Here is a 25,232-nt window from a genome sequence, read left to right as displayed (position 1 = left end):
CTCATTAAAAAAGACCATTACAGAGCCTCTTATCTTGTTGGCCTAACTCATAAGAAGAACATAAGAACAAGGCTGCTGGATCAGACCAGAGTCCATCTAGTCCAGCACTCTGCTACTCGCGGTGGCCCACATGGGAGCTCACATGCAGGATGTGAAAGCAATGGTCTTCTGCTGCTGTTGCTCCTGAGCACCTGGTCTGCTAAGGCCTTTGCAACCTCAGATCAAGGAGGATCAAGATTGGTAGCCAAAGATTGACTTCTCCTCCATCAATCTATCCAAGCCCCTATTAAAGCTATCCAGGTTAGCGGCTATCACCACCTCCTGTGGCAACATATTCCAAACACCAATCACAATACAATATAAGAAAGGCTTTGACAGCGTTACGCTTTCAATCAATGCCAACAAAGTATCAAGAGATATACCAAAATACCACTGGAGCAGAGAATTTGTATTTGCAGGCATGAAGTAGAGGATCAACCACACTATGTGCTGAACTGCCCCTTGTATGATGAGCCAAGGGCCAAGTTCCTTCTTAGCTTTATATCTATGCCCCAGATGTATTCTGATGCAGATAAAATATACCTTCGCCTTTCAGACTCGGATCCCTTCATATCCTATAGGGTTGGCCTTTTTGCACTAGCAGCCTCAAAGTTTCAATCTAAGACTATATGGAAGGAAACACCATGTTCGAATTCTGCATAAGATATGTCAGATTTTAGCTCAGATACATTGGAAGGGTGAGTTGAGGGTCTGAGGTTATCTTTAGTTGGTAAAACTTCTATTGTATTTTATGTTCATTTATATGTTTTAATATTGTGATGGCCTATGGCTTCACAATAAAGTCTTACTGTACTACAAGCGACAACCTTCTAAAGGGCAGCTTCTGACTCAGTAGGTGGAGCTTCATGCAATCTACCTGTGGCATTAATGGTAATTCTGGGCTGAAAGTTTCTCGAATCTTGCATTGAACACATGGCATATTTACTCTGCAGGCAAGGAATGTGTTTGATCTTTTTTTTAAAAAAAAAAAAGGTTCCAGGTGTCCCCTGCTGCCACTGTCCCCTAGTTGAAGGACATTTCCTGTGATCAGATCTAGACACAGCATCCAGTGTTTTGATCTCTACAGTAAAAGACTCCCCCCTCAGTTCTTTACCATAAAACCCTATAATCTATACAAGCCTGTATGTTATGACTTGGATATGTTTATTTATTTATATATTTACTTTATTTGTACCTCAGTGTGGACCCAAAGTGGACTACATCTTTCGCAGCATGAGAGCCAGTATGGTGTAGTGGTTAAGAGGGGTGGGCTCTAATCTGCAGACCCATGTTTGATTCCCCACTCCTCCATATGAGCAGTGAATTGGACTTGTTTCCCCCACTCTTAACATTAAGCTTTCTGGGTGACCTTGGGCTAGACCCAGTTCTCTCAGAACTCTCTCAGCCCCACCTACCTCACAAGGTGTCTGCCGTTGGGAGAGGAAGGAGTTTGTAAGCCGCTTTGAAATTCCTTATAATTGAGAAAAGTGGGGAATAAATTAAAAAAACCCACTCTTCCTCCATACCCCCAAGTTGTCTCCATCGGCAGTCAGACAGGAAACTGTGGTCCAGCCAAAGAATCCTTCCTGTCTTCAGCCTTATCATTGGTCAGGTCATCAAGTCTTCAATGAGACATGGCTGTTGGGGACCTCAAGGTACAGAAACCTTGGTTCTCCAGATTAGGGACTACCTGCTCTTAACCACTACACCACGCTGGCTCTCTCCATCAATGTTCAGAACCCTTCATCAATGTTCAAGAAGAACTCCAAGACATGGGGACATCTCTCTCACCTCAGGAAGTAGTCTTTCCTCCTGGCCAGACCCAGAACTTGCTGCCCTGGAATAATCTGCCCCCCCAGAAGCCTCTACTTACTTCCATGTTGAGCCTTTAGGTGAGCAAAACGCATTCCAACCACACCGGACAGGCGTATGTCCTTGAAAGCAGGCTGCAGCTCCTCTGAGTTTCCAGCTGCCTCTTCCCAAGAAGGGGGGCTTGTAACAGGCACCTCATTGCAGGACTGCTCAAGCCCTTCATCAGCTCCCTGGTTGTCTGGATTCAGCCCAAGGGCTCTTGCAATAGTCTGTGGATCCTTCAGAGCTCTGCTTTGCCAACCCACCCCGCAGACCTCAGGTCAGAGCGAGACACTCAATCCGATCAAGTCTGCTTCCAGTTTGAAATGATTACGAAGAAATTCAAGACCCTGGCAAATACTTTGCTTCCTTCATGGCTCCAGATCGAGTTTGCTGCTCTGGAATGTTGATCTGTAGGAAGTTTCATTCCTTTCTTCATTGTGGGGAGGGTGGGGGGGATTATGGTTAGTTCAATAATAGCTTCTAACGAAAAGATACATCAAAAGGTCCAGGAGCCATTTCCCCAACTATCCATGTTCTATCTAGAATCATAGGTGTCAAACTCAGGCCCTCCAGATGTTCATGGACTATCATTCCCAGCAGCCCCTGCTAGCATGGCCAATTGGCCAATTTGACACCTATGATCTAGAGGACTTCAGTCAGTCCTTCCCCATTGTGGGGATGTGTGTACCCCTCACTGTCCCATCAACCATGGGGGTGGCAGAACAGTCCTCAGTTCCCTGGATTCAGGGATATTTGGTTGCTAGGATTGCCAACTCTGGCTTGACAAGTTCCTGGGGGTTTAGGGGCAGTGCTTGCGGAGAGGATGGAACCGAGTGGGGATTTGAAGCCACCGACTACGCCTTCCAAAACTGCCGTTTCTTCCAGGGAAATGGATCTCTGTCGCTTAGAGATCAATTCTGGGAGAAGTCTAGACTCCATCCGGAGGCTGAACCCTATCAGTAGCTTTGACATGAACCCCCACCCCCACCCCCAACCTCTGGCAGCCGCTCAACAACAGCACATGGTGCCCCAATGCTCTGGAGTGCAGACTGGCGGAAGAGTGAAAGACTGTTCTGCCCCCAGAGAATCCAGCAGAAATGAGAAACGGAGAAAAGAAAACCTCAGAAAAGAAATGAGGAAGGGGAAATGACTGAGAGATTGAAGATGCAAAAAAGAAAGCGTGGGCGATGGAAGTAAAACCAAAAACGCGTTGACAATAAAGTGAAGCCGCTGGGCGGAATGTGGCAGCGCAGTACCCGGGAGGTCACAGAATGGCCCTTTGAGTTCTTTGGTTTGCAATTCACTCTCGGGTTGCACTAGCATAACAACGGAGGCCTTCGCCAGTCTCGGAGCTTCATACCTGGCTAAGTGCTCTTAATCCAAAGCCACTGATGACAATAGTGTCGGTATTTGTTAAATTAAAAAGTGGGAGGTGATGGAATTTGATTATACCCTGAATCCAGCGTCCCGTCCTCTTTTTGGGCAGACATGCCAAGGAGCCAGTCTGGAACGTCCATGCTCTCCCAACCCCATCCCTTCTCATTTCATTAACTGCCTGGACTTAGGGTTGCCATCCACCAGGTGGGCAGTTACCCCCAAAATTACAACTGATCTCCACACCACTGTTCCTTTGCAAGAGCCAACTGTGCCTGGTTGTGGTATTGTGTACCGCCGTCATCACCAACTCTATGGCAGTGTGCACTGCTGAAGTCCCTCCCCTGGCCAAGCCCTGCCGTTCCCAGGTTCCAGTCCCTAAAATCTCCAGGTATTTCCTCACATAGAACTGGAAGGGTCCATATAGGCCATCTAGTCCAACACCCTAAGGTGCGGCATAAAGGCGATTTGTACTGCACAGGGAGTCATAGACTCATAGACTCATAGAACTGGAAGAGACCACAAGGGCCATCAAGTCCAACCCCCTGCCATGCCCGAGAGACTGAATCCTTGCTCAACCACGAAGCTTACTGGGTGACCTCATGACAGTTGCTAACTTATGTACCTCTCGGGATAGTTGGGAGGGGTGCAATGAGAGACCTACCACAGACTTTGCCCTGAGTTCCTTGAAGGCTATGAACACGATGAATAATCTACATCATTGTTCAAGGCCACAAAGGCACTCCTCCACCTGGGTGGCAGTGTGAGGGACCTGAGCAAAGAGCATTGTTGTGCTCAAAGGGTCCTCTGAAAGAGGATTTCATAGTGGATCGTGTCCTGTGCTCCTTAATGGAGATGTTAGGTTTGGACTGCCTCCCTCGAGCACCAGTGTTTCTGCTGCCTGCCCAGATGCGTTCTCCTCGGCCACGAAAACCGAGCTTCTGTCACCCGCAAAGACGTGTGACTTGATTTCCTTATCTTTGCTTTCCGTACAATACCAAGAGCTCCACTGCAGCCGGTTGCCTTCTTCTCTCCCTCCCTTGTGCTGCTCAAAGCCTCGCAGGACCGGACGCTTCCGGTTTGAACTCTGCACACACATCCAAAATAAGACAACCTCCAGAAACACTCGGACCTTCCTCGGCTTGCCGCAAAGCAGGAGAGCAAACCAAAAGCGCAGCAGCAGGAGGAGAGGTCTGATGTCACGTCTCGCTGCAGAACACCGGAGCCCATTTTCAAAGGAAAGCGCTGCTACCGCGGCGAGAGCATGAACGGGCAGGTGAAAATATTCCTCGCATTTTTCTGCTCCCCTGTAAAAACTCTTCTTTCTAAACCAGATCCAAGTTAGATTTTCAGCTGGTTTTGAAAATACCAAAGCACACAAAAAACCAACCGGCAAAAGAATGTCCAAACAAGCAGTGCCTTTATGTTTTGCAAGATCGGCCAGAAACTGAATATCCTGGCCCATCAGAAGGCTGGGGGCTGTGTATGTGTGTGTACGTGTGTGTGTACATGTGTGTTAAGTGTTATCAAGTCTCTTCTGACTCCTGGCATCCCTACGTGTCAATGTTCTCCGAAATGTCCTATTATTAAAAGCCTTGCTTGGGGTAAGGCAGTAAACACCACCTCTCTTTCTCCCAAAACCATATGGGATTGCTATAAGCCACCTGAGACTTGATAGCACTTACCAGTCCTAAGCCTACTTCCCTGGGGGTAAATCCCATTTAGTTTTATGCACATGACTAGCCTGAGAGGTTTCACTTCTCCTGAGCAGGCTTACTGGGATGTAAATCTGGTTGGATTTTTACTATCTCTGAGGGGGTGTCGAAAAGAGCAGCCTAAAAGATCAAGCTGTGGGAACAGTTTCTCTCATATGACAAAAAGCATTGCAAGCGTCTCTGTTTAGGAAAAAAGACAATTATGTGGAGACATGATGGAGATTCTAAAATTGTGCTTACTAAGGAGAACTTCTTCTCCCTCTCTTGGAATACTAGAATCCGGTCACCCAGTGAACCTCAGTTCAGGACAGCCTCCTTTGCATGTCACAGGAATGGCTATGATGAGAAGGCCCCAGGTTAATTCCCTAGCATCTCCAGTTGGAAGAATCAGGGAGCAGGCATCGTGAAAAGAGACCTGAGACCATGGAAAGCCACTGCCAATCCCTGTTCACCTTGACAGACCAATGATCAGACCAATGACACCTGCTTATGGAAAGTCCTGCTTTTGTACTTCCCAGGAACATCTCTCTGACCACAGCTGGAAGCAGGATGCTAGACCAGTCAGTGGTGGTGACCCTATGGCACTCCAGATTGACCTTTCTGGCAGGGGCTGATGGGAATTGTAGTCCATGAACATCTGGAGTGCCATAGGTTCACCACCATGAAGATAGATCCTTTGGTACACAGAACGTCTGAACGCATGCTCTAAACAGAATCAGAGTAGTTCTCTCCTTCCCTCCCCTGCCGCTAATCTGTCTTCTTCCAAAAACTGTCACTACTCTGCAGGGAACACGACACATCTTTCTTTCAGCTGCATTGGTGCCAGTTGGTCTAAAAAGAAAAAGAAAGGGTCACTGGAGGAATCTCTGAGCTAGGGGGCTGGAGGAGGCAGCCACAGCTTGATTCTTTTGACCTTCACTGCTCTGTGCATGTTGCAAGGGATCATGGGATGCACTTTTTGACTGACAGGTGTGCCAACCTCTACTAGGGTTACCAGGTCACTGTTGGCCACCAGTAGGGGACAATTGGGGAAGGGGGGGTGGGGTTGCCAGATCCAGGTTGAGAAATTCCTGGAGATTTGAGGATGGAGCCTGGGGAGGGCAGGGACATTGGGGGGGGGGAGGGTACAGTGTCATACAGCCCACCCTGCAAAGCATCCACTTTCTCCAGAAAAACCAATCTCTGTAGCTGTAATTCCAGGGGATCCCCGGGTCCCACCTGGAGGTTGGCATCCCTAACATATACAAAACAGATTCTGTACACTATCTGAGTTAATTGCAGAAAAGGGGGGTATGACCTCTGCTGCCCCCACCCCTGCATGCAGAAACCATAGTGTCGTGTGGGTGGGTGTGTATGTGTGCCGTAAAGTCGCAGCTCACTTATAGTGACCCCATAGGGTTTTCAATGCAAGAAATGTTCAGAGGTGGTTTACCCTTGCCTGCCTTCATGTGGACTGAGAGGGTTCACCAAGAACTGTGACCAGCCCAAGGTCACTCAGCAAGCTTCATGCGGGGGAGCAGAGAAAAAAACCCAGTTCACCAGATTAGAGTCCACCACGCTTAACCACCATGCCATGCTGAGTAAGCGATTGGAATGAGCGCAACTTGACCAAGTCATTAGGACTGGGCTTGGATTCTGGAGCCGTCCCCAAAGTATATAGTGCAATAAACCAGGCCCTTGAAGCCTCCGAAGAGCCAAGAATCTCTCCCTCCTCACGGAAGAAATACACCTGAGATTCAGGTCAAAGCTTTCAAGGGCAGAAGGTGCAACTGACAGGTAGCCTCTATGCCCCAGCACCTCCATTCCCTGGTTCCTCCTGGGCGTTCTCCGGGCCTTCCTTCCTTCATCAGGGTTGCGGAGAGACATTCCAATCCCCCGTTTGCCTATAAAACGATTTCTTTTGTCGGTGGGAAATTTTTGCAGGGTGTGATCACCAAGGCAAAATAAAGGACTCCTTTGAAGTGCGGGCAAGTTACTTAGCAAGCCCCTGGGGGTGAGAATCCGATTCCTCCCTCTCCGAGCAAGGCAGGCCTGTCTGTACAAGCTGCAGGAGCTGGAAGAAGCAAGCAAATGGCCCCGTAGCCGCAGCACAGGAGGCGCAGGGCCTCTGCCAACAGCAGACTCCGAGGATTTCTAGTGAGAGCACCGTTGGCTCGACTCGGCACACCTGCCGGGGAAAGCTGCCCTCCCCAGGTCCAAGCTGCACATGTTAACAGAGACCCCCTCCCTTCTCTTCCTGTCTGCAACAGGCAGTCTGTGCCGCCATCTGCATTTGCACTGTATTTCAGGTGCTTTCTTTAAATTATTGGGGGAGGGGGAATAGTGAAAGGGGCTAGGGGCTTCATGAGCCATCATCCCAGAAATTTTATATACAAGGAAGACAAGAGTTGCACAATCCCAGGGTCCTGCTGCCGTATACAAAAGGATGGCATCCTTTTGTGGCATTGCGAACGCTTTGGGACTGTGATGCGGGTTTGCTTGCGCTGGGCAAGGGAGGATTGCATGCAGACATCCAACCAAGTGCACAAAGGGACGCTGGCTGTCTTAACGTGGCCTGGGAACTTAATTCAGATTCGTTTCCTTTCTCTACACTGAGCTTCTGGAAAAGACGACCCCGAGAAGGTGGCAGGTCAAGAACAGTTGTTCCTCTGAGCAGGTACAGAATGCCTCACCCCTTCCATCCACAATAATAATGCCTACCTTAGAGGGCTGCTGGAATGTTCCTGAGACATTGTATGCAAAAACTGTGCACACTTGTAATGGGCTTATAGAAACGCATATTATTGTTGCTGAACCATCGCTATCCTCATCATCATCCAAATCAAGCAGTCTGCTGCACCAGCCCAAGGGTCCAGCTGGATCCAATGACCCATTTGCAATTAGAGGTTCCAGTGGGAAGCTAACAAGCAGGACATGAAAGCAGCACGCTGTCCACCTTAAAGACCGACACAAATGTACTCGGTACGCCAAGGCCATCTCTGGACTCATCTCCCTTGCACGAAGCATACATTCCCTTCAGGTTTGATTTTCAGCTGTGCACGTGTTTCCCCCTCTTCAGGACTCGCTGCGCCATAGATCAGAGAAGCCCACGGTTCAAGCAAACTGCGATTTTGGGAGAGCAAAGCAGACCACTGTGCGTTTTGCATCCTTCTGGCTTTCTGCTCCTCCCTGCCTTCTTCCACCCACGCAGGAACAATTCTGCCCACTCCCCTGCCAGCTTTTCTGAGGGTTCAATGGGGCTTCTTTTTTTAAAAAAAAATGTCGATACTTTCAATCTATCACAGAAGCAATAGATCGCAAACACGGCTTTAAAAAACAGTCGGCAAACAGCCTCCAGCCCCAGAAGCAGGGGGCAGACAAAATGGTGGCTAGGCATGGGGGCCGCAGCAGGGCACCTCCTCGTGTGTAAACGAAGAAATGTGGGGAGACCCCACTGCAAAGCCCACAGCCGCACCATAAACAGTAAGTGCATAAAGGGCCTAAGTGTATTTGATTATGTGAACTCTGACTCCTGAAAGTTTACACTGGAATAGATCCTGTTAGTCTTTAAGGTGCCTCTGGACTCTGTTTAATTTTGCTGCAGCAGCTAGGGTTGCCAGCCAAACACTGGAACCCGACAGGAAGATTAGGGAATGGAAGCGTGCAAATGGCAGGAAATGGGTGTCACTGCTACACTTCGCTGTCCCTTCTGGCACAAATCAGAAGTTACGTCATCACGTCATAGCGATGAGGAATCCTAGAATCTCACAATGACATAATGAAGTTGTTCTCAGGTTTGCACCAGAAGTGACATCATGGTGCCTATCCTCCCACTCATTATTCCCCCACCACTCTATTGAGTGGTGATGGACACCCAGGACTTCTGGGAGGTCTCTTGCTATAGCCAGGGACAAGATCCTCTTACGCAAAACATTAACACAGCTATGTTAACCAGCTATAGAATTATTTGAGCTGCTGTGGTGAGTCCCTGCTGACCTTCACAGAGTTGTCCACCCTTCTTGGAAAGCCACCTAGGCCTGTGGTTATCATCTCAAGACCTCATGGAACTGGCCAAAAGAAGGACTTGACCCCAGGCTGAGACTGGCATTTCTCCCACGGACATCCCTTTCTACTTCTGAGGCCCTTTTGGCCTCGGAAGGGACCCCAAATCTCCTCCTCCTTGGGAGGGACCTCAAATCTCCTCCAAGAGTGCCAGAACCGCTTGGAGCCCCCAAGCCAGCCAAGTGGGACTCCCTTCCCTGGCTCAGAGAGTAACTCTTGCTTGGGCCTCCACAGTCCAAGTGCCAGCTCTGGCTCCGCCTTTGGTGTCGGCATCTCTCTGAGGTGTGTTGGAAGGACTCCAGGCAAGCAAGGAAGGTTTCTTTGATAATATCTGACGGGCGGGTAAGAATTTCGGGCAGGCAGCCAAGGTACACATTGCCTGTAATCGTTAACTCAGTCTGTAAACAGTTCAAACGGCATTGGAGAGGCCATCAGCTATTACATTAGCCGAGTGACTCTTTTTTCATGTTCCCGCTCCCAAGGCAGCCTTTGCGAAGGGACTGCTCCTGCCGCAATACTTGGCGCTGAGGGCCTGCAGGCAGGGCGGACGGAAGGCAGGCAGGCCCTGCCTGGCCAGACAAAGCAACAAGCCAGCGCTGACCTTCAAAGCTGCCGTACTGGAATGGAAGCGGGAGGTGCCTTTTGTTCTGCACCTGGCTGAGGTCGAGGGAAGCAGGCCAGAATGGCTGGCGGGGAGGGACATTGCCGAGCCTTTTTGAGATGGGACGGGGGTCAGCCCCAGAGTGGTTTTCAACACCAGGGCTTGAAGATAGAAGCTGTACAGAAGGGTGCTGGACAAACATGAAGGATCTCCCGTGAGCCCTGACTGAGATCTTGCTCCTATCCTGTCTCCCACAATGGCCAACAAAATTCCTCTTGAAGTCCACAAGCAAGGCCTGGTTTTGCCTCGGCATCTGGTCCTCAGAAACAATGGCGGTGCTGATCATGGAGGTCCCACCAGCAGCTATGGAAAGGCATTTTATCAAAACTCTTCAGGAGGGGCAGGAGGGTCTTTGGCCGGCTCCTCAAGCTCAAAGTGACCCTCAGATTTAGACACTTTTCCAGCTGTTTCACAACTTGTTTTTATGTGCATTTATGTTGAAACCAAAATGCTACCGGAGAGGTTCTGAAAACCATTTGAAGCTTGAGGCCACCACTTCATAAGTCTTCTTCACATGTCCCCTCCCCACATTCAGTCGACTTGCAGAAAGCAAGCAAGAGCACCCTGGCCCAGCTCTCTGCCTCTGTGTGATTGGCAGTTCTCAAACACAGTGCCTCTATGTATGTGGCCATGCTCCCTCCCCGTGATCTGGAATGTCCACCAGGGGGTTGATTAGGTGTTATGAGAGGAAGCCCTGCCTCTTCTGTGTCCAGAATCGATTTGGTTGGGTGAATCCCCCATCCCTAAAGAAGTCCTTCTCCACCACACACATCATTTGAGAAACATCTACCTTGTTCCCACTTTTTCTGTCCCAAACTCTGTAGCCTTTTTGAGCGTAGAAAGTTCTCCTGGATGGTGGAGGCCATCTTGTTTGGTTAATTCTCCACCATCAGTCAAGGAGGCAGGAAAGATACTTTGGTCACTTCCTGTAGGTTGATCATGGCCATCTTGCCCCAGTATCTTTCCTGCCTCGTCATGGACCTCAGTACTGGAAAACAGGAAAAACAGAAGCAATGAGAAGAACATGCAGATAGGGTTACCACCCTTCCTGGAGATCTTCTGGAATCACAACAGGTCTTCAGACTACAGTTCTCCTGGGGGAAATAACAGTTTTGTAGAGTAGTCTCCAATGCATTGCATCTCTTCTGGACTTTTTCCCTTCCCCAAACTCTTTCCTCAGATTTCAGGAATTTCCCAAGCTGGATTTGGCAACCCTAACAGACAGGGCCTGGGCTATATTAAGTCCATGAAATGGCTCAGGTCATGTTAAGACATGCTGAGGCCCTAAACTATGTCAAGTTGAAGAAGCTCCACAGCACTACCCAAAAATTGTTGATTTGATCATTTTTAGTGATTTTTTTTCTTCAGGGACCCCTCAGTCTGACCAGCTCAGGAAGTGGAGAATCCTCAGAGATGCCCCCTCGTCATAATGACCCACTGACTGTTCCTTAGCATGCAGAGAAGCATTAGTGTAAACTGGCAAATGAAATATACCTGTCCTGATAGTTTCAGGTGTGTAGCTTTCTTGGTCTGCAGTCAAAGAGCTAGGTTTCAGTCCAGCGGCACCTTAAAGATTTCCAGGTTTATGAACGTTCAAAAAACAAAGCACCTTTTGTCGGATAGGGAAGAGAACTTTGACTCATATGTGGCTGGCATCTTCAGAGGGAGAGGACACAACCATACAACCCAGAAAACCCAACTCCCAGATACATATTAAGATTTGAATTCACAAGCACCTTACTGGTTTTTAAGGTGCTTGTGAATTCAAATCTTAATATGTATCAGGGAATTGGGTTTTCTGGGTTGTATGGCCGTGTCCTCTCCCTCTGAAGATGCCAGCCACAGACATAGGCAAAACATCAGGAGAAAATGGTACTGGAACACGGCCATACAGCCCGGAAAACCCTCAACACCCTAGCGATTCCGGCAGTGAAAGCCTTCGACAATACATCCTGCAATTCACTGTGGCCCCTGGAAGCATTGGCAAAGCTCCTCACACAATGCTCCAATCGTGATCCTGGGGTCCAAATCATCCTGTACAGGTTGTGTAAAGAAGCCTTCATGAGGAAGTTTGGTGTATCTGAGATGTACCTATGAATAGAAGCATGCCATGAAATCCTGCATGCGTCACTTTCTTGACCACAGTGGTCTGAACCTATCCCCATGGCAAAGCCAACAGCTGTAGGTCAGTCCCTGAAGGCCTATCCCCAGTGTCTATAGCACTACCCTCTACCAAGGTGCTTCCGTTCCCCAAATTCTGCCTTATCCAGGTCCCCCGCTCCCCAAACCTCCAGGAATTTCCCAGCTTGGAGCTGGCAGCCCTCCCTCTTCCCTACCAGGTCAGCATGATCTTGGCTCTGCTTTGGTCATGCTTGATCCAGGGCAAAGCTAGTGCAAGGGTTTGAACAGCCTTCATTTTCCAGGTGGGGCGGGAGGGGGAAAGAGTCTCTTGAGCTGAGGGAGGGAAGGAGGGAAGGGAAGGCCAAGCCCGTTTTCTGCACCCACTGGAAGGTTTGGTGAGACCAAGAAACAGACGTTCATACCGCTATAATGCAGTGGGCATATCTAGGATTACTGTTGTTAGCAAACCGTCTGACCTCATGACGGGCAGCTTAGGCCTCTCCTACATTGCAGAATGGCTTCTTCCATTGGGGTCAGCCCCCAGCCCCAAATAGCGCCTTCCCCTGTCTGGGAGTGTCCTATCCAAGGAGCTGCTCTGTAAAAACAAGGGTGCCCATATTCTTCCCTTGCCCAGCATTGCGGGGAGGGGTGGAGGGAGGGAGAGATTCTGTGAAGCGTCTAATGAAGATATTCCTTGATCCTTTGCCAAAGGCAGCAGGTGCATGCTCACCTTTGGTCTAACAGATGTTGTGACCTGATGAAGCAGATGCAGCACAGATGGAGATCCTGACCCTGATGAATAAGCCCTGGCTGCAAACATGACTTCTGACCAGAAGGCAACATGGAAGCAAATTGGGACAGTGACATTTTCCACCATCTACAAACCTGTTCTTTATTTGTGTTCTGTTGCCCTTCATCGTCCAGGCTATGAAGTCTTCCTTTCAAAAAAGAACTAATATTTTCATCCCGGCCTTCAAGAGGCTCACAGTGGCGTGGATAGTCCTTCATTTTCAGATGCCCTGGTGAAGAAGTGGGAATTATAGTTGGCCTCCAGACTATAGAAGAAGAAGAGTTTGGATGTATACCCCACCTTTCTCTCCTGTAAGGAGACTCAAGGTGGCTTACAAGCTCCTTTCCCTTCCTCTCCCCACAACAGACATCTTGGGAGGCAGGTGGGGCTGAGAGAGCCCTGAGAGAACTGTGACTAGCCCAAGGTCACCCAGCAGGAATGTAGGAGTGTGGAAACACATCTGGTTCACCAGATAAGCCTCTGCCACTCAGGTGGAGGAGTGGGGAATCAAACCCAGTTCTTCAGATTAGAATGCACCTGCTCTTAACCACTACATCTCACTGGCTCTTAACTACTACACTACACTGGATCAGCTCCCCTGGAGGAAGAAAAAGCTGCTTTGGAGGGGAGACTGTATGGCATTAAACCCTGCTGATGTCCCTCCCCTTTCAAACCCCACCCTTCAGCTCTACCCTATAATCGCTAGGAGCTTCCCAAACCAGTGTTGGCAACTCTAGCTAGTAAGGGCATCTCATCAAGAACTCAAATGGTTATCACTGGCCCTTTCCGCACCACCAAAATAAAATGTTTTGAGGCAGGAAATAAAACAGTTCCTCCATGGAGTTCCGCATGGCTTCTCCCCCAAAATGTTTTGTTTTCAACCTGAAAACATTTTAAACGAATTCTCTTCTTCGGTGATTCTCTTTTGAAAACGGTTTCACTTTGGCGATTCTTTTGTGCAGATCTCTGTAAAATATTTCCCACGCCGCACTGCAGTTGCTGGACTTCCTCCTCAGCATCATGTTCTGAGCTTGCGCCATTGGCTTACCTGGTCCTGCCGCACAGTCACCTGTGGCTTGCAAACAGCCACTCACCTGGTTGTTTTTGTACATGGGAAGACAGCAAGCCACCTTTATTTTTCAGGATTTCAGCATGCATATGAGGTAGGATAGTGCAGAAATTTTTCTGGAGGTTTTTAAACAGAGGCTGGATGGCTGTCTGTCAGGAGTGCTTTGATTTTGTCTTCCTGCACGGCCCTTGTGGTCTTTGGTGGCCCTTGTGGTCTCTTCCAGTTCTATGATTCTAAGTGCTACAAACAAGCAAATGTTTAAAGGACTTTATTTGCCAGCCTGATTTAAGAGGATGCAAAGTCATGTGGGCCAGGCAGTCCAAACACAAATATGGGTTTGCTGGGAAGGAACTGCAGCCCTGGAAAATTCCCCGTGAGATTCATCTTTTCCCTTACTTTAACCCAAACATGCTCACTGTCCTCTTCATAACACAGACATCTAATTTTTTGGTCTGTTCTGTTCTGCCTTCACTTGGATTTTTGTTTTATTTAAAACATTTACTATATGATCAGCATTTGTTGTGAAAGAGGCAGCTCCTACCAGGAATTGAAAAACATACGCAATTACCTTTCAAAAATACCAGTGGATTGCTTTAATAAATACCAGTAAAGCAGATAAAAACCCACCCAAAAGATCATCCACCTCAGGTCGCTTTGTTTCCTTTTAGAATTTCATTTTGGACTATGAAAGCAGAGCAGAGAATTAAAACAAATAAAAACAAAAAGCCAAGGAATAACTTTTAAAAATAGTGAAATATCAGTAAAATAGAGTGCTGAAAAACTGAACAGAATGCTTTGGAAAACAGAAAGGTACCTAGTCCTTTACAAGTTGCACATTGAAACACCGGATGAAGGCAGGACATTTCTGAGTCAAGGTGCCACTACAAAGAAGACCGTGTTTCTGGTTGCCTTTCATCATACCTTAAACCAGGGGTCTCCACTTCTGGCCCTCCAGATGTTCATGGACTGCTATTCCCATTAGCTGGCAGAGGCTGATCGGAATCATAGTGCATTAACATCTGGAGGGCCAGAATTGGACACCCCTGCCTTAAACAGTCTGGTCAGCCATTTCAAGTCTTCTAGAGGAGATAATATCAGGCAAAAGAGATTCCTTTTCCATAGCATTACTTAACCACTACAGTCCTTTGCAAAGTGACTGTAATCAGTAGGTCCGTCCTGTCTTTTGGTGGACAGGCTTGCCAACTTCAGAACTTCCAGGTGATTTGGGGGCGGAGTTTGGAGCTTGGAGAGGGAGGGATCTCTGTGAGGAGGTTATATCTAGAGTCCATTTCCTGCAGGGGAACTCCGGGCCCACCCTAGGGGCTGACAAACCCATTTGGTGATCTCTCTAGAAACTAGCTGCTTATTTATGCTTGTGTTCACGATGGTGTGGCTTAGACATAGGCCCTGCTGAACAAAGAATCCGTGTTGTTGTATAATCAGGTCCTAAGTGGTGTTTACCAAAAACTGACAAAGCAACAGCCCCGTAACACTGCAAAGCTGTTTTCCTTCAAAGTGTATTTGAATCGCAACTGAACGCAGATGTCTCTGTGCTGAGATCTTCCTTTCTCTCTCCAGTTCCACCCCCTGTCTCTATGCAACACCAGTGAAGACGAGCACACCTTCTCAGGATTTGTCTCCATCATCAAGCTGGAACGTCCCGAGCGGGATCTCCACCCCTGTTTGTCGCTGGCCAACAAGGTATGTGTGTGGTGCTCTGGATTCAGATACGCCAAATCCCCTGCCTCCTATTTTGGAAAATGTCCCGGTCAGTTTCTCCACCAATTGGATTTGAAACGAACCAATTGGAGGATATGTTCACACCGGTGACAGGTAGGGCGCCGCTTCTGTGCACTTAATTCAATTCAATTCCGTACCTTTGTTGGCATAAACAAAGAAGTTAATAAAAGTATAAATACATAGATTAAAAGAAGAAAATAGATTGAGATAAATACATGCAAGGCAGTCAACAAAAGAGTAGTTCAACGATATAACTGGAGCGTCTGCTGAGCTAACGCCAAAAGTTTTGCCACGTCCACAGTCCTATGTGGATGCCAATCATACAGGCTCATTCCGCACATGCAGAATAATGCACTTTCAAACTGCTTTCAGTGCTCTTTGAAGCTGTGCGGAATAGCAAAATCCACTTGCAAACAGTTGTGAAAGTGGTTTGAAAATGCATTATTTTGCGTGTGCGGAAGGGGCCACAGAAAAAAAATATATATTCACCTCATCAGAAAATAAGTGGCAATTCTGGATGTGAGGATCCATGAAGAGCCTTCTAAGCGAGGCATATATTTCGTAGACTAGTAAGATATGTCCAACTGACTCGATTGACCTCTGGGAACAGGGGCGTGTTCTTTTGGGGTGAGGGATCTGTGGAAATCTGCCCCACAGGTAAGCAGAAGGAAGAACATTCAAACGAGCCAGTGCATTTTGCGCACTTGCCATCTGTAGCACTGTTGTGCGTTTCACAGAGGGGTTCTCCTTGCGGTTTTCTGTTTAGAGGAGAAGTCTCCTGCTGTGAAGCATCCTCCGCCACACAGATCCATCTGCCATTTTGCCCACACACCACTTCCTTTTTGTTTCTGTGCATCCGTCCTCTGGGGAGGTTCCCTATCACCTTTGTTTCTGTGGGTCTATCAAGAATGCAACAGACCATGTCAATTTCAGGGGTCTACTGGGTCTATCAAGAATGAAATAGACCATGTCGATTTCACAGGTCTATTGCTTCACAGATAGACCTGCAGGGCAATTTTTTTCCTGCCCTTTTGATCCTGGCTGGAAGAGCTGTTGTGTGGGTGATGGAAGACAGGGAGGAGCTGGGAAACCCGAAGAAAACAAAGGGTGCTAATTCCCTTCACCTTCCCTGCAAAGGAAAGGAAAAGTTGCACGTTGCCCCATTTTGGAGACCATGTAGATTCCCTGATCTGAGAGCACAGTATACTATATTTATTTATTTATTTATTTATTTATTTATTTATTTATTTATTTATTTATTTATTTATTTATTTAAACTTAATACCCCGCTCTTCCTAGTCTAATGGCCAGGCTCAGAGCGGCTAACAAATCATAACATATCAATAAAACAATTAACAAGTTAAAACAACATCAAAACATTAAAATTCTATATCACTTAAGATCCTTCTATCCCACTTTAGTTATATTTGTACCAGATTGAAGGTGAGGAGAATTTATGACTTATAACTAGCTACTTATACCTAGTTTCTCTCCCTGAAAATGGCTCGCAGAGGAGTGGAAAACGCTCTACAACAACAGCCCTGTGAAGTAGGCTAAAACCAGGAAAGGAATTAGCCCAAGGTCAAGCAGCGGGGATTCAAATCCGGGTCTTCTTAGTGAAGGCCAGCATTCTAACCACTAGGCAGCACAGCCTGCCTCATTTGGGCAAGGGCTGAGGGGAGGGGGCCGCCAAATATTAGACCAGCACGTGATACTGTAATGACCTCCCTTGAGTTTTGCTTTTTGATCTATTAACATTTCTTAGCTCATTTCTGTACTTTCCTCAGATAACTCAAAATCCACATCCCAGACTTCTACTCTTCACTGGCTAATTATGTATGTGTTTGCTGCTCAGTGGGGGTGAATGTTTGTCGCAGCGAGATTTCTTGTACTATACTATACTATAGTATACAAAGAGGCCAAAATGATTGAAAATCCAACCCGAAGGAAATGCGCGCTTAATGCGAGGCAGACTATAAGTGCATCAAAGGCCACAGTGAAGTCTGCACAAATCGTTGATGGAGTCAAGGGATCCCCCTGCTGAATAGAGACTTGCTTCCTCCAAGAAGGCCCATGGAAGGTCTTGAACAGGCTTCCTTTGTGGGAATGTTGGGTCTGCTGGCTCGGAAGTGTTCCTTGCCAGAAAACCCGACTCAGGCATGAGTAAGCATCTGCTGGAGGGGTGCTCTTCTGTTTCTTAGGAGGAAGGCCTGTTTCTCCTCCTTGACTGGGTGGAAGAGTCGGGCTGGCGAGATCAAAGGAGAGTGCTAATTACCTCTCATTTTGCAATGGAGCTCAGCTCCTTCGCGAAGCTGATCGTCCTGCACCGTGACACTCGCTGTTTGGGTGGGGCCCAAAACAGCATCTCCTGTTTGGCTGGGTGCTCACATGCCTTTCGATTCAAGGGGGGGGGGGGAAGGTGTGCGAGAGACTGGTTTTGCAAAGCCCTGCAAACTGCAAAAGTTGCATGTTTTTATGCTCAGCTGACATGACCACACAGGGTGGCCAACCTCAAGGAGGGGCCTGGAGCTTGGTCGGAATTTCTGCTGGTCTCTGTAAAATAGTCATCGTTGCACAAGAAAGTGCCAGAACAGGTAGAAGAGAAAAGACTGAAGAACGAGAAATACAATCAGCAAGAAGAAAAGACAAGGGGGGGGGGGAGATATTCCCGATAATATATTTCGATATACATTGAAACCCTAAAGTAGTTTAAATAGAAGTTTAGAACGGTTTAAGTTAAAGTTATTGAATTATGTTATTTATTATGTAATATTGATTAAATAAGGGATTTTTAAAAAAAGAATTTCTGCTGGTCTCCAGACCACAGAGGTCAGTTTCCCTAGAGAAACCAGCCTCAGAGGGCAGAGTCCATGGTATACCATAGATGCTAGGTGAAATCAGTCCACAAATTCCCCCCTCCACAAGCACTGCCCTCAAATCTCTGGGAATTTCTCCAGCCAGAGTTGGCAACCCAAATTACTAGACTGCTGAACTTCAAGGTCTTGCAAAGCAACGTTCCCGGGAATGTATGCCAATGTTTACATCGACTGCTGAGCCTCACTGAAGTACGCAGGATCTCAGGCCCCTTCCACACATGCAGAATAATGCACTTTCAATCCACTTTCACAACTGTTTGCAAGTGGATTTTGCTATTCCGCACAGTAAAATCCAGTGGCAAAGTGGATTGAAAGTGCATATGCGGAAGGGACCTAAATGATCCCTTTGAGAACCTCTTCGGGATGAATCTGCCCTTCTTCTTTTAATAGATCTTATTGGGGAAACCGGGTGTGGAGATTTTCAGGGAAGCAGATGAGCATTTAATTCTCCTTGTGCGGGCTTCTGAGGAACTGGCAGAAAGGTAGAGCTGGGCTCTGGAGCCAAGGGCCACATCTTGACAGCAATCTGGAGCCCTCTCCTTTTGCAATGATGGCGGCTCTCCTCTAAGGGCAGCCCGGGAGCTTCAGAGAGCATTGCCGCCTTTGATCTTACAGCTGGGAAACTCTGGCTCTGACCTCTGAACCCGCAGCTCGAGGCAGGCTCTGTAATTGCAAAGCCCGCCCTCTGGAGCAATCCTGGCAGGTACCTGCTTGCACACGCTCTCTCCAAGGACGCCCAGATCAAAGGCAGCGGCAGGCATGAGTAAGATCATTCCAGATCTGCACTTTGCTCATCAGACTTCCTCTCTTCCTTCCTTCCTTCCTTTCTTCCAAAAAAGGGAGGCGTTAACCACTTCCCTGCCGTTACCATTTCCTCTGGCGAGTCCGCTGTGCTGTTTTTTGGGCATGGGCTTGGCGCTGTACAGAACCTTGAAATGGGGAGACCAAAATTACAGGGTCGGAGGGCCAAGACAGCAGTATAGACAGGGGAAAGCACTGACGCCTGACCATTTGGGGATGGAGGCTCAGGCAGCCCACCTTTTCGACGTTCCAGTTCAGAAACTGCCGCGCCATCGACTATTTCAGCAAGAGGAAGATTGTCAGAAATTGCAAAAGAGGCTGATTGTAACCCTGTAGGTCAGGAGTCCCCGACCTTTCGAAAGCCTCGTTGCAGGCACGCTTCTGATATGCTGCATCAAGCACGCAGTAGTCATAAAATGGCTGCTGCAGAATGCAGAGCCAGCCCCAAAACGATTGCCGCGGCTCCGCTTCAGCCACGCGGGGAAGTCCTTGTGCTGGGGTGGCAGCTGCTGCCAAAAACCCGCACAGCTATTTAGCAGCCTTGCTAGGCCAAAACCTTACCTGGCCCTGCCCATTTCCTAAAAACGTTGGGCAGGTGCAAGAAAAGGTGTCAACGCACACTCTGGTGCCCGTGAGCACCACGTTGGGGACGTCTGCTGTAGGTCTGCGCCATTATGAGCTTGAAATTGCGCCATTATGAGCTTGAAAATGCACTTTTAACGTGCATTTTCTTGGAGCGTAGAGATCTGTCTACGTGTGAAATGCTCTGTGAAGGGAATGCTGGCTAGCATATCCCCTGTTGGCAAATAATTTGCTGACACCTTTCGTAGAGCCGTAATTCCAGAGCTGCTGTCAGACCCTATTTCTTCATGGCCATGCTGTCCTTATTTTGGCGAGGCTTCCCAAATCTCCTCCACTGAACTTCTCCCCAGATTTTGGAGTTCCCAATGACCTGGCCTTGGCAGTATTAGAAATCCTCCTTTGTGGTCGCTGTGCTTCATGTGGGCTGCTGAGTGAGATCTGGGACCTCCTGGAGCTAGCTTTTTTGGTGTGAAATGTCCCACCCCTCCAGGTACAGCTTGGCCTGAGCATGCCCAAAAGGGAGGAATCACATCTTCCCTTTTGACTGCTGCTGCTGCATTAGCATCATATGAAGAACCTTCATTGGGAGATATTTTTTTCCACTCAGCCATTCCCACCAACCCCCAGTTCATTGCTTGAAATGTCATTAATGTTTATAGTTAGCTCTTCAGCATCTAGTCCGGTTATTTCTGTGCTCCGGCAAAATGGGGAGGTTGTAGGCTGGGCCCAGCCTTACATAGGCTGCTTAGGCCCACCTCCCCATGAAGAAAGGGCGCCCAGCGTCACAGCTCGGCGCCCTAAAGCCCGAAACCTCGCGAGCCATTGGGAGCTCACGAGGCCATGAGGGAAGGCAGCAGACACCCAGGAGGCTGTCCCTTCCCCAACAGCAATGGCGGCTGCGGTAAGTCACAGCTGCTCTTTTCCCTTCAGAGATAGGGCTTAGCTGCCAGTAGCGTAGAACATACAGACAGCATGGTGTAGTGATGAAGAGTGGTGGACTAACCCAGAGGACCGGGTTCGTTTCCCCACTCCTCCACATGAAGCCTGCTGGGTGACTTTGGGCCAGTCACAGTTCTCTCAGTTCTCTCAGAACTCTCTCAGCTAATATGGAGGCAGAGACCATCCCTGAATGTCTCTTGACTTGTAAATCCTACTATAAGTTGGCGGCGACTTGGCAGTACACGCGCACACCGAGTACAGAAAATGATTTTCAAGGAGCTGCGTTAAACTGTGGCAACACAATGACAGAAGAGTCCAGCGGTGCCTTTTAAAGGCTGCTTAAGACTCACAAAATGTATTCCACCCTGAGCTGTCATGAATCAGAGCTCGCTGTATCAGACACATCTATAAAATGGATTTACACTCTTTATGATAAAGTGAACTCTGGCTCAAGAAAGCTTAGGAAGGAATAAATTTGGTTAGCGTTTAAGGTGCTGCCGGACGGCGTTATTTTGCTCCGTTATTCCAGTTTCCATCTCCAAATTTTGCCACATCTTTCTGTTCCTTCTGATCCATTATGGCCCCTGCGCCCCACCCCCACCAGCTTCTTTAAGTCTTGACTTGATAGTACCCAAAACGTATCGGAATTCTTTTACTGCAATGTTTTACCGATGCACAGGACTGCACGTGCCCTTGAGTTCAATAAAGAACAAAAAGAATCTCGATGCATTCATGCATAGGTAGGGTTACCAGCTCTGGAGCTGGAGAGACCTGTTGATTTGAGGGTCCATCTTCCAAAGCAGTCATGTTCGGTTCTCCCAGAGAAAGAGAATAAATGTTTTAAATGGGTAGCAAATAGAAGAAGAAGAAGAAGAAGAAGAAGAAGAAGAAGAAGAAGAAGAAGAAGAAGAAGAAGAAGAAGAAGAAGAAGAAGAAGAAGAAGAAAAAAGGAGGAGGAGGAGGAGGAGGAGGAGGAGTTTGGATTTATATCCCCCCTTTCTCTCCTGTAGGAGACTCAAATGGGCTTACAATCTCCTTGCCCTTCCCCACTCACAACAAACACCCTGTGAGGTAGGTGGGGCTGAGAGAGCTCCGAGAAGCTGTGACGAGCCCAAGGTCACCCAGCTGGCGTGTGTGGGAGTGCACAGGATAATCTGAATTCCCCAGATAAGCCTCCACAGCTTAGGTGGCAGAGCGGGGAATCAAACCCGGTTCCTCCAGATTAGAATGCACCTGCTCTTAACCACTACGCCACTGGCTGTTGTGCGTTTTCTGAGCTATGTGGCCATAGTCTGGTAGTTTTTGCCACTGCGCCGTGCCGGCCATTAGATTTTGTTTTGTTTTGCTACAATAGACTGACATGACTACCCTACTGGAATTTTTTATTTTATGCTTCTGAGCACGAGCAAAGTGACCCTCTTTGTTATTGCTGCTTCCCATAGCTAGGGATCATTGCACCAGCTAACCCTCCTTCTAGGAGTGGTGTTCCTTCTGCACAAGGACACGTGCAAGAGCACACGGGACTGTATTCCCATGTATGCCCACTCAATGGCTTGCATCCCGTGTAAAAATTTTCACAAGTGAGATGCTGATTTTGCCCCCCTCAAAAAAAACCCCTCCCACGGCAGCACAATACCTCCCAGATGGTGTTCCTGGAGGCAAGGGACTAGCCAGGAATAACTGGGCGGGGGGGCTGATGACAATCCCCCCATGCAACATAGCAGGCTTTTCCTTTCCCCCAATAGCCAATGGGAGGGTCTCAGCTTTGGGACTCAGGGATCGCATCTGCAGAAGTGACCTTATGGCATAACCACTGAATGAAGGTGGCAGGTGGAAAGAGCAGCTTCTAGCAGGCTTGAGTCTCCCCCACCGCCCGAGGCCTCTTTTAATCTCAGCCGAGCACCCCTGTACCCCCTCGCATCTCGACTGGCACCCGTGTTTCCATGCCAGAAAGCTGCTCCCATCTGCAGCGGCTGCAGCTCAGAGCAGGCCAGAGGCTCTTGCGGAACAGCTCCGGCTGCTCCAGGCTGTGGCGAGGCCAGGCTGTGGTTCTCATCCAGGCCTTTGAAGTCGAGCCAGCGGTGGCTTTGGGGCATGGTCCTGGCTGGGATCCAGTGCCAATGGGATGCGGGGGAGGGAGGCAGGTGAGCCAGCAGGCCAGGGCGGAAGGGGTGGGGAAGGGAATTTAAGGTGGACGGGAGGAGGGGGGGAAGGGATGTGCGCATTGCTGCACTTTGGTGACAGGGCTGCCGCGTAGCTGGGAACGAACAGCAGGGCCTTGTTCCAACAGGCTGGGCTGGGCTGAAGGGGAGGGGAGGGGGAGCCCAAACAGCTTGTTTGGGGGGGGGGAGAGAATGGCACCCTGCTGGAGCAAGGGACAGGCTGCACTGTTCTCTCCTTGGCATGGAGCACGCTACAGTGTCGAAGCCGGACTGGGCTGCTTCCTCTGCTTCTTTGGCCATGCATTCGTCACCTTATTGTGCGGCAAGGAGGCAGTAAATCTTGCAAACAAACCAAGCTGCTCTAAACAGAGTCACCCTGACCAGAAAAATCTTTCCCATAGCCCCCGCCCTCCCTGAAATGTTGTTGAATCAGGAGATGCCCAGGACAGAATCGGGGTCTTTCTATGTGCCAAATGTGTCCCTCCTACTGAGTTCTGGCCCCTTCTCAAAAAGTCACTGCACCCCATTACCGCTGGCAGGGAGCACCTGCCAGGGATCCATTCTGGCAACTGGAGCAATGGCCAATCCAGGGCTGGCAAGCCGGATCTATAGCAGGCGAGTTGGCTGAGTTGGCTTTTGAGTCCCATTCAGGGTAGCCAATGGATAGATCTGCCCCGCAGGGCTTAGGACGTTTTCCGGAACAAGCCCCACAGGAGCTAGGTGAGAAGAGGGGACCTTCCATTGGTGACTGAGAAGCTGCCCGAAAGCATTTCTGAGTGGGTCTAGCCCCTTAGTGGACTGCCAATAAGCCAAATCAGGAGTGGGTGGGTTCTAGTTAAAATCAAGCCTGAGCTCTCCCTAGAACCGTGGTGGCGAACCTTTGGCACTCCAGCTGTTATGGACTACAATTCCCGTCAGCCCCTGCCAGCATGGCCAATTGGCCATGCTAGCAGGGGCTGATGGGAATTGTAGTCCATAACATCTGGAGTGCCAAAGATTCACCACCACTGCGCTAAAATGACTAAATTGAGGCTATTGTGCTTTGGTTGCTGGAAGGCAAGAGTCACTGGGAATCAGAGGTGTAGCTCCAAGTGGGCAGAAGGGGGGCACGACGCACCGGGCACGCACCCCTGTGGGTGTATGGCGAGGGCGTGGCAGGGGCATGGCGGAGGCGGAGGCGTTCCAGGATGGGATGGTGGCGTTCCCGGGTGGGACAGAGGCAGAGGATGCACCAGTGCACCAGGTGCTTTCCCCCCCTTGCTACGCCTCTGCTGGGAATACAATAAGGCCAGGAAAAGGTGGAAGCGGCAGGAAAAGAGGATGACCTGGCATGAGATGACTCAGTCAGGAAAGGTGTGGCCCTCACTCTGCGAGACCTGAGAAGGACTCTTCATGACGGGACGTTTGGGAAGTCATTAATTCGTAGGCTTGCCATGAGTCAGAAGCAACTTGATAGCACCTTAATACCCGCAAGCTGTTAGGTACCACAGAGTCCAGGCCTGACATCTCCAGAAGTCTACAAAAGCCTCTTGGACCACAATTCCTAAAACTCCCCAATATTATTGTAGCTGAAACCAGAAATTGTACACTTGAGTAATATTAAGATATAATCCGATCTTCTAACATCTCCAGCATTTCAGTGGGAGAAACACTTGCTTTGTTGCCTCACTGAAATACAACTGAAAAATCCATAACTTAGACCCCTTCCACACATGCAGAATAATGCGCTTTCAATCCCCTTTCAATGCACTTTGCAGCTGTGCGGAATAGCAAAATCCACTTTTAAACAGTTGTGAAAGTGGATTGAATGTGCATTATTCTGCATGTGTGGAAGGGGCCGAGTGTCATGCCCTATTTAGGTGTTCTTTAGTTTTTTAAAAAACCAGATAGCCATGAATAAATTATGTCATTTTTCATTGTTTTATTGCAATTTTCCCCTTCTGGACTAAGCTTTTATTGAGCAGTTTTCAACCATTTTGGTTTTTTTATGGGAACGGAGCCCCACAAACTAACTAAATACATAATTAGAACAGAATAACTGCTTTGTCAGAGTCAGAGCAAGTACCCACTTAATTCCCAGTTCCAACAGAAGCACTCTCTAAATTCGACCCCAATATGACTCCGCGCTGCAGCCATTTAGTCACGTGGGGTGTGTGAAATCGCCTCCACACCCCTCCCCCCCCCAAGTCTATACACTGACTTCAAGACCTGGTGCAAAAAAAATGTTGTTTGGTTGTGGTGGAAGAGGTTGGTCACCCATGGGGGGGGGGGGGCAGAAAACTCAGATTTTGCACTGGGCTACATTTTCCCTAGATATGCCTGTGGGATCAGGTTATGAGCAAATGTAAGAGCTGCTTTGTTGGATCAGCCCAGCTCCTTGTCCTCAACGATGCCTAGCCAGATACTTCTACTTCACAAGAGGTTGGTCTTCAGAAAAATGAGAGGAGGAGAACTGGGGTGGGGGAAAC

At 48.6% G+C, this 25,232-nt stretch overlaps 1 protein-coding gene across 1 annotated transcript in view; it reads left to right on the top strand.

The window, feature by feature from the left end:
- The window catches only part of RNF43 (ring finger protein 43), a 38,653-nt gene that overhangs the window by 7,207 nt on the left and 6,214 nt on the right, over window positions 1–25,232 (top strand). The window contains exon 2 of the mRNA XM_048518608.1: window positions 15,243–15,365. Within this exon, the coding sequence (XP_048374565.1) occupies window positions 15,243–15,365 (123 nt within the window). The remainder of the gene's footprint in view (window positions 1–15,242; window positions 15,366–25,232) is intronic.

The sequence above is a fragment of the Sphaerodactylus townsendi genome, linkage group LG16, assembly GCF_021028975.2.
Source record: "Sphaerodactylus townsendi isolate TG3544 linkage group LG16, MPM_Stown_v2.3, whole genome shotgun sequence".
Lineage (NCBI taxonomy): Eukaryota > Metazoa > Chordata > Lepidosauria > Squamata > Sphaerodactylidae > Sphaerodactylus > Sphaerodactylus townsendi.
Note: the sequence above shows the minus strand (reverse complement) of the source record. Positions and strands in the feature narration are given on the sequence as shown.